This window comes from Erpetoichthys calabaricus, chromosome 4 (genome assembly GCF_900747795.2).
Source record: "Erpetoichthys calabaricus chromosome 4, fErpCal1.3, whole genome shotgun sequence".
NCBI lineage: Eukaryota > Metazoa > Chordata > Cladistia > Polypteriformes > Polypteridae > Erpetoichthys > Erpetoichthys calabaricus.
Window position 1 is genome coordinate 221,331,598 of NC_041397.2, and position 10,441 is coordinate 221,342,038.

At 35.5% G+C, this 10,441-nt stretch overlaps 1 protein-coding gene across 1 annotated transcript; it reads left to right on the top strand.

Annotated features, from left to right (window-relative positions):
* Positions 1–9,029: 9,029 nt before the first annotated feature.
* LOC127527559 (odorant receptor 131-2-like) lies at positions 9,030–10,061 on the top strand. The gene has a single exon (XM_051926646.1). The coding sequence runs from the start codon at positions 9,035–9,037 to the stop codon at positions 9,971–9,973; it is 939 nt and encodes a 312-aa protein (XP_051782606.1). The 5' UTR covers positions 9,030–9,034; the 3' UTR covers positions 9,974–10,061.
* The last annotated feature ends 380 nt before the right edge of the window (positions 10,062–10,441 follow it).

Genomic DNA, 10,441 nt, shown 5'->3' on the forward strand with positions numbered 1-10,441 from the left:
CGAATGATCCTCAGAAATCGGCGATCCATCGCGACCTGTATCACTTGCGCCTTCGCTCCCATTTTCACTCTCGACTGGAGACGATACAATGGAGCGGGGCCCCAGGAATTCTGCGCACTCGTCTGCCTGTTCCAGGTCAGTCTCCGTGATGCCATACCTTACACTTGCACTCAGGCCGGAAGTCTGTCCGGACTTCGATGCAGCTTTAAGTTTCTTTTCCGGTTCTTTCTGACTTTTCTTCTTGTTACTCATGCTTGTATATTGTAGTGGAAGTTCCTTGGTCGGGTTAAATACAGGATACCTCTAAATAATATGAAATACGTGGGAAAATAAAGCCGCTGCTAGCGGAGCTCTGCTTCAGACGTCCATCTCCTATAAACGGACGAAACCAACCCATCCGGACGAAACCAACCCAGTTAATTTCTTTAATGAAGACATTGATTTCTACCACAGTTTTTGCGAACAATGCCAGATTTCTCTGTGGAAGGATGTCCAGCAGATTGGCGAGCCTGCTCTCACCTGCATGGAACCCAACACCTGGGAGGACGTGACCATCCTAGTTTAGGAAAATACCTGAATGGTAGGAGAAAAGCTTGTTCTTTTGGGCATACAGCATTGGATTAGACCCAAAATTCGTAGAATAGGAGTGTTTTGTATTGTGATGGACGGCCGGCAGCTCAACCTGGCTGGGACGCCCCGAGAAGGAAAAGATGGGGGAAGGCAGCTTTTTTAGGACACTGCCTACCCCAAGAAGCTCCCCTGGACTCAGTTGTGTCCCAGGTTCCCACAGAGTACTATGGGACATGGAGTTCGGAAACACAGCCCTGCTGGGTGCTGTGGATGCCGCCAGGGGACGCTGTGGGAAGATGGTGGGAGTCTATGTGCTCACCTTGCCCGGAAGTACTAGCGGATCATTTGGGCAGAAACCCAGAAGTACTTCCAAGCTGACAAGAAAACTAATGTTCTCCATCTGACCTGGAAGTGCTGGCAAGTATTGGGGACGGAAGGAAGGAAGCACTTCAAGGTCAGATGGAGAACATTAGTTTTCTTGTCAGCTAGTATATAAAGAACTGCTGGAGACCCAGCAAGTAGCCAGAGTCAGGAGGAGGTGCACAACGCTTGCTGAGAGGTGTGGAGGAGACAGTATTGTGATTGTTTATCTATTTGTGTTCATTGTGGCTGAGGTGCTTTGGGCACGATTATTAAGAAGAAAATAATTAAAAGTCTTCAGGATGCTTTTATTTTGTGTCCTACGTCTGTGTGTTGGGTTTCATGGGGCAACAGCGCCCCCAAGTGTCCACAGTATTGAAAGTTAGGGTTAGTTTTAGTGTAGTTAGATTAGGGATTTAGACCGTGGCTTGATTAATTTGCCAGCAGAGTTGATCCATGGCTTGATTAGTTCATCGGTGGAGTTGACAAAAAGGGAATGATGATTTCCACACCCAATCAGGTAAATCTCCCTTTGAGGCTGGATTAGTTTGCTAAGGGGTGGAGGAACACTAGAGTGACTGGGTGTTAAAGGTTGCAACCAGTGGCAGGGCTTGATGCTTTCACCCCACAGAGAAAAAGAATAAACAATTTACACAGTATGTGGAAAATATAACTAGTAAAAATTAAAAAGTAAAAGGTAGAAGGTAAGATTTTTGTCATTAGTATAGATTTGTAAGGTTTATGTTTTCTCTGTGGCTGTGTAAGTTTTCATCATTAAAAGCAGTTGGGTGTTTGTTTGTCCACATCACTAAAGGTAAAAGCAGTTAACTTGTTTTTCATTAGAGTTTATGTGTAAATACATAGACATCTTAACCCACAGCAAATTGAAAAAAAAAAAATCTGTGCTGACTGTTGGCACTTTTTTTCTTTTCATTTTATTGCCCAGAATGGCTCGTGGTGGATGACTTTCAGTTTTAGAGTTAAAAGTTATAAGGGTTAAAAACTCACGGAAAGAGTATTAATTCAAAAACGAAAACTACAATTATTTTAGTAACTTATTATTTTATTTCAGTTAGTCTTTGCAGCTACTTTAATAGTTTCGTTTAGTTTTATTTTTTCATTTCGGTTTTGTTAGTTATTTTATTTCAGTTTACAAAAATATTTTTTTAATAATAGTTTCAGTTTTGATTTTAGTTTTCGTTAACTATAATAACCTTGAACTGCAGGGAACAGTATTACTTGGCCATTAACCTGGCCACATCCCTGCCTGATTGCTGTCTGTGTATAGGAGAGTGGCAGATCCCGCTACAGTAAATAAATAACCGTGCTATTCCTGTTTCAAGCTGAATAAAGCTGGTTTCGCTAAAGTACTGAGACTCAGCCTTGTGTTTTGCGGTGCAAGACAGTGACTCACACGTCACAATATATTCCCATCCCCTTCTTGTGTTATAAGTAATTTATAGATTTTAAAATTTGAAATAGAATGGAATGTTGATGTTTGCATAACTACATAACTGATGGAAGGTTTACTTTTATTTTCTATTTGATGTTCTAATGAAACATTCCGGACACTGTTAATATTGTGAAACAATAGGTAGAAATGTATGTGTAAATTTCATTGGTAAAATATTAGCTTAAAAAAACATAGCTGGGATATGTATAAAGGAACTGTTGAGTTTTAAGATTAAATGTTGAGAATATAGATGTGTTTTAGATAATGTCTAAGTAACCTTTGAAATAATTAAGAGACTTTATGTGGGAAATGCTAAAATAAGACATAGTGAAATATGCATTTCTTTTGTAAAAGATATAAATCTGAATACTGCATATATTTGAACAATATTCTGTAATTAGAAAAATGGTAAAGAGAATAGGGGGCTTAACTGTTTTATTTTGTTTTGATCTCATTTCTAGAAATAATTAGGAATTTACCAGTCCAGACTGTTCTCTGGAGGTCACTGATGCTTTATTAACATCTATTATTCTATGAAAACACGGGGAGTTGGCAAAAAGGTGCCTGCCCAGATTGTACCTCAAGGATAGGGGGAGGTTGAGGTCATTTCCATATTATCTTAATCTCTACAGGAACCTCCACAGAACATGACTCTTTAACTAATAACCTCTTTTGTTGTTGTTTCCCATTCATTGACATACAGTATTTACATTCTCTGCAAGAGAGTTATGACATTTGGCTTTTATCAAGTTGTTATATTAATGGAATTGGTTTCAGAGTTTTGAAAGTTATTTTCATAACAGCAAAGGTTATGTGCCAATAGTTTGAGCAAAGGTTGCCAATAGTTTGAATATTTTAAAATATGTTTTTCCCTTGGTTTATTTTATATTGTGATGATTTACTTGTTATATTGAATATGCTTTTAATTACAGTAAGTGGAATTCACAACAATGCCCAAACTAGATATAACTATAAAGGAAAATGTTTGAGGGATCTATTTTTAACATGATGGATAAAAGGAGTGGAAACTTGTACATTGTGCTAACCACCTGCAGAATTCATTTTTGACCATTAAAAAACAAATTGTCCAAAAGACAAGCAGAGACTAGATAAAATCTGTTTTACTGCTAGTGTTATTTTTGATAAGGGGTACCCCCAACGAAACATACCTAACACCTTATAAGATATATAGATTAACTTTCAAAAATTACAGATGAAATATTGCAATACTGACTAATATGGAAGAAAATTTTTAAGTCTTTACACCTGCAAAAAAAAGCTGTTTTTCCTAGCACATCGTAGATGACAGCACTTGAATCTGAACTCGAAGACTGAGCTGCAACAAAAGTCTGCAATTGAACTAATTGTCTGACTCCAAGGAGAAGCAAGCCATGGACCAGGCAATTAACCAATTCCACGGGATCTCGGGTCCCTGCTGCTAGCAACTTAACTGTGCTGGTGACAGTTGACACTGAAAAATCATTGTGGATCCTGACTCGTAGATGACATGTGTCTGCATTGGATCAAGAGTTTCAGAAATTAATATCTCTTTGCTCTGAGGTATTGGACACCAAGGTCTGACACTTGTACTCTGCAAAACCGTCATTCCACCTTAATGGTGCTTGCTTCTTGTTGGTAGTTCTGGGACTGTTCTTTCTTTTTCCTCCTCGAAATGAACACTCTTAACTTTGTTTTCATCCACTTGTTTAATCACACATTAATATCTCTGTTTTCATAAGACAAATGTAAGTGAACATAGTTGAAACTGCTGCAGGTAATAAACCGAGATTGAGATGACTGAGTCATGGCATATGGAGCTGGTGTGGTGAAAATTGTTGTTTGCCCATGAGACTTGGAAGTGGTAATGTGAATGGTTGTAAGACACATACTATATATGCTGAAAATATAAGTATATAATGTATATATATATATATATTTTTTATTTTTTTTCTTTCTAAAAAATAAAAATATAACTGCAATACTTGATTTGAGAGATTGTTTAGTTGCACTGTGTCTGGAGTGCTGTGTGGACAAATTTCTACATGCAAGAGGACATTAAATGGTATTGTTTTCATTTGCCTAATTTTCTCAATTCCTAGCTTCAGAAACTATTGTCACTGCAATGGAGTCTAAAACATTTTATGTTGAAAGAAGCTTCTGCACCTGATGATAAATTGATGATGAGAAGCAGCTGACAATTACAGTATATATGCCAGGGGTACTCAGCTCCATTACTGGAGGTTCAATGTGGCTGCAGGTTTTTGTTTTGACCAATTTTTTTTTATAGACAGTTTATTATTTCAAAAGCAGTAAATTTTATTTTAACTTAGTTTTAGTTAACTCAATGGTTGATTTTCAGAACCCTAAATTGCCTATTTTAGTTTTAAACAGCTGCATTATGGCTTTAGTTATTGACTGTTTTATCATCAGTTAGTAATGAACTGCAAATGATAAAGACATAACATATTAAACTGACAAGACCATCTAGGCGCACATTCTCTAATTTTTACAACATAGAATAAAAAACATATTTAACCCCACTCGTCATTACATCTTTTCTGTGAACTGCTTAAAGTTGCCTAAATGAGACCAAACAAAACAAAACAAGCGCATAACAAAAAATAAGAACTAATGAACAACCAATGTACCAAGTAATGTTATACTATTTTATTTCTGTTTGTTGGCTGAGAGTAATGTTTCTTTGTATTACTATTAGAAAGCAGTATATATTTTAAGACACCACCTTGGCATTTAATTTTAGCTACTTCAATCACCACCAATGTGATACGATGGCAGCCATTTTTGTGCCAATATGCTCACCACACATGAGCTATTAGGTGGTGAAGTGGTGAGAGAGATTGCCAGTTAGAGACAAGAGATGATTAGGGGGCCAGAATGAATAGACCAAGGAGAACAATTTAGCCTGGACATCAGGATACACCCTACTCTTTATGAAGGATGCCCAGGGATCTTTTTTGACCACAGAGAGTCAGGACCTCAGTTTGACATCTCATCCAAAGGACGGTGCCATTTTTAATAATAATAATAATTCATTACATTTATATAGCGCTTTTCTCAGTACTCAAAGCGCTATCCACACAGGGAGGAACCGGGAAGCGAACCCACAATCTTCCACAGTCTCCTTACTGCAAAGCAGCAGCACTACCACTGCGCCACTACAGCACAGTGTCCCCATCACTGCACTGGTATCCACATTCAGACCCTGCTGACCTCCTTAACACCTCTTCCAGCAGTAAGTTGAGCTTTTCCTGGTTGGTCTCCCATTCATGTACTGGCCGGGCCCAAACAGGCTTAGCTTCAGATGGATGACCTCTTCTGAAGTACATGTAGTATGGCTGGTATTGTATGTGGTATGACAGGTGGTATGGTATATCAAACACTCCATTTATTTTGAATGAGGCAGTAGAATTGATTTTAGTGAAACCTATTTGCTTAGAAAAAAAGGAAAAAAGTAAATTGTAATGAATGAGTTAAGCTAATGATGAAACTCATAAGTAATGACTAAAGCCCTTAATGATTTCAGCTCCTACAACTAATTAACAACATGGGTATTTCTAGTGAAAGTCTGCTTTATAAAACAAGTCTTGAATAATTAACACAAATCACTCTTATGTGATTCACCTTTTTGTTATATATGCACACGCATTGCATTTTCACTCTTTGTTTTTTTATATCCTTTGATTGTGTGACATTCTAGAAAGTATCTCTGGTACTGTAAGTAATCACAACTTTTATAATCCTTTTTAAACTTAGAATTTTTTTTTTTTTAAAGATTAACTTAAATTACTACACACTTAAACTTTACTTATTATGCTGCAACCAGTAACGGCACACTGCACGATAACGTGCAGTGAATCCACTTGACTTGAGCATTCCTAGTTTTCATCCTCTTTCTCTGTACGTTTAGCATTCGTTTGCTCAGAGGTTGATGCGCTTGCTGCTTCCTGAGCAGTTCTTCTTTTCTCCACTCTTGCGGCTCGCTTCTTCTCTTCTTTCGTCTGCATCTTTTCGCATTAAAACTGATTAAGTCAGTGTTTGTGTTGCAATTACTTAGTACATTTTGTTTAATTTTTCAATAAAGCTGTCATTTAAGTCTTCAATCTGCCTTAAGACTGATTTAAGATATTAAGAGGTAGGGGAAATGACGGCGAAGGTGGTAGGGATGCTGGTTGCTGCCAAAAGTTGATTCTACAATAAAATAAAATAAAAATAAAAAGAGCAATAACCTTGGAGGTCAATCTTCACCCAGAAAGCGGATAGCAGATGTCACGTAGTATATGTGTACCAAATTTCAGCTCAATAGGTCAAACAGTTTGCGAGCTACAGGTGATTCAAAATCCTGGACGGACAAACGAACAGCCAGAGTAGCGTATTATATATAAAGAAAAATTCTCTCTAGACAACATGAAGAGGACTGAAAGAAATTTTTTTAAGCTATAGATGCATACTGTTCAACAATACTAAAAGTGAATTTAGAGAACTACAGCCTTTTTACAGGTACGGAATTCGACCACAGAGTATTTGACCTGAAAAACGTAGCCTATGTAATTATAGGCTAAACGGCAGGCGAGGCTGTAGAATATAAAAACAATAGGCTAGAGACGGCTATTAATTACGTAGCATTGTTGTCTCACTTACATTAAAAGCTATTTTGATTAATGGTTAGAAGGTCATCTTGGCGCTCTAATGCCCGTCCACAATTCAAACCCATAGTAAATTCAACACACGTGTACATTTGTGAGTTTTCAGTCCACTGAGTATCCATCCAAGGCTAGTGACCATTGCAGTTGAGAGACGATTTAACATTCCTAAACACTTGACAAGTATAAGGCAGATATAGGGAATGTGTTGAATGTAAGGAGAATATTAATTACATATCACAAATATGTAAGATGCAATGCCCAATATTTTAGTTTCAAGTTTCCAAAAATAATACATTTAAAGTATAGAAATGCAACTATTTCTGACCCGTTAAAGAATATTTTATGACTCAGTTTACACAAAAAGTTAGGATGTAAGGAGGACATTATATATATTTTACACAGATTATAGAGGAATATGTATTTGCCCAGCAAAGTCAACAAATAAAAATGAACTCTTACAGTATTTATATTAACCCTTATACTGTAAATGTATATATCAACTTACTGTAGTGTATTCATGAATCCATTTCAACTGTGAATTTAATATTAAGAATTCTGCTGTGTGTGACTGTGTCAAAGAGTGAAATTTACTTGAGAAGAAAAATTAATAGGTATTTATTTTTCAAAATTACAGAAATTATCAGTTGTATGTTGCAGTGTCTTACGTTTTGAAGAGTGTCTTTTCACTCAGCTTAAATTATCAATAACAGTGTTGTTTTGTTTGTCTGATGTGTGTAGACATATTTTCTCACTTCTTACTAAATAGTGGTGATTGATTTTTTTGTAAGTTAATTTGATGAATAATTAATACAGATTACAGTACATTGGAAAAGTAAAAAAAACATTTTCAGCTTTCTTATGCTTTTCTTATAATCTATGCATAGTATAGAAATGTTAAGTTGAATGTTATTTATGTATGAAATAAAACATTTAAAATTAAACCAAAACAGAGTATATTTAAAAAGAAATCTAAATGTGTGATGTAAGACAAAATTTTCATATATTAAAAGTCATTCTTTTTGTACCTTAGTTAACCATTGGTAATACTCTTTAATATGCAAGGTTAGATTATAATGAATAAAACATTATTAGTTATGCAAAGCCATTAAGTCTACATATTTAAAGTCTTAAGTTAGAATAAGCCCAGTATTATAAGAGAAACATATGCAGTAAGTAAACATTAGCATAAATAACATTGAGCAGATGAAGTACTGCATATTTCACATATAGTACAAATTTAATTTAAGCTCTCCTGATCATAATGTGAAAATTTGTTTCCTATACTTTAGTGTCTAGTAAGTTGCAGAACATGAGACATGTTAAAAATGCATGTTATATGTGTAATGGAAAATTCATTCAAGTAATGATTATATACAGTACAACATGTAAGGTAATACTAGTAAATTTCATTACAAGTCTGATGGCATTTTGCTCTTATTAATTCTTTCCAGGTATCATGAATTAAAAGACCAGCATGCAGTTTCTGCATTAAGTCAAAATGCACAATAGCGGACACCTTTGCTTCTATTACATGCATAAAATAAGCCCCGATTCCTTACTGTCAGCTTAAACAAAATAGCAATAGAGTGGCCCAGTGAAGCTATTTAGAGCATTGGCACCTCCTTGCTCTTGGGTACCCAATTTGGTTCTTAGCTAAGAAGACATCTGCTTGAAGTCTCCAAACACAAGCCATTAACTTAACTGATCATCTTAATTAAGCCAAGCATATGTCAGATATCTGTGATCAGCTGCCATACCATTCAAGCTTGATTCCTGCCTTATACACTAAGCTGCTAGTGTAGGTTTTAGTTCACTGTAACCCTGTATTATGAGAAGAGGTTCAGGAAACAAATGCATTGGAAGGTACTGTAAATAATTTAGCAACATCTCAATACCTTCCTTTGGACTTATTTTACATGTTTTCTTTTTACCTTTTTACAAAATAATTACATTGTATTTTTCTCCTTTTCTTACAGGTTAACAGACTATGGAAGCTAATAACTCACAAATCAATAATAGTATAAAACAATTTAGGGTAACATTCACACAGTTAATGATTTATATTTCTCTTTATATCAACTTTGTCATGCTTTTCTCTTTTTTCAGAAAAGATTCTTTTCGGGAGGACACCCGCTATATTTTATTTGTCCATATGCTTTTTGTGGACACATTTCAGCTTGTTTTTATGGACATGTCACAACTTTTCTACTATTTCTCTATTCTCATGCCTGCAGGGGCCTGCATTGTCATTGCTATGATTCTGGAAACACTGTCAATTAATACGCCTTTAACTCTCACCGCAATGTGTCTGGAGCGATATGTGGCCATATGCATGCCACTGAGACATGGACAGATTTCTACAGTGAAAAGAACTCTAGATGTTATTCTCATCATTTGGCTTTTGAGTTCAATTCCTAGCATCAGAGATTTTATTATTGTCATTGCAATGGAGCCCAAAACATTTTATGTTGAAAAAAACTTCTGCAGCTATGACTTGATGATAAGAAGCATCTGGCAATCATATGCGTGGTCAGTAATGGCAACATTGTATTTTGGGGTCATGTTAGGCATGGTGGCTTTCACATATGTCAAAATAATGGAGGTGGCAAGAACTGTATCAGCCGACAGTTCGGCCTCCAAAGCTCGAAACACAGTCCTCTTACACACCTTTCAGCTAGTGCTTTGTTTAGCCATTTTAGTTTCCCCTTTCATGGAAATGGCAATCTTCCAAATAAACCAGAACATTTTTTCACATGTAAAATATTTCAATTTTATCACCTTTAATATTTTGCCACGTTGTTTAAGTTCTTTTATTTATGGTGTGCGAGATGACAAATTTAGAGAAGTCTTTCTATTTTATATTACTTTTGGGCTGGTGAAAGTAGCATTGAAAACATCACTAAAAGCAGCTACAGATCATCTTTAGGACATCATCATAATTTCGAAATATGATATTTGTGAATGAATTAATATATAATATTATATGAAAGGCATTTAAAACTTTTTTTAAAGGTTAAAAGATTTATCATAGTGTCAATGAAAAAATAAGATTTTTACATTTTACAAAATCTACTAATAATAAAAATTCTAGTGCCTGGCTTTTTGTCTGTTTTCTAAAACTGAATTTAAATATTCAAAATGAAAGAATTTTGACTTTTATAGGTTTTAAAAATATTTAATAACACATTAAAATATTATCTATATTAGGTATCAATCAATTTTCTATCAACATTTCATTACGTATCACCTTTCAATGTGTAATAGTGTTACATTGATACCACTCTGAATGCTGTTTATCTCTGGTTCAGGGATGTGTTTGTTAGAGCTGCTTCTTCACGCCTCAATAGACTCTGATTCAATTGTCAGTCTGGGCTGCACAATTTCTTCTCATCTC

Coding starts and splice junctions, on each gene's coding strand:
- LOC127527559 (XM_051926646.1), top strand. CDS start 9,035: ATGGAAGCTAATAACTCACAAATCAATAATAGTATAAAACAATTTAGG.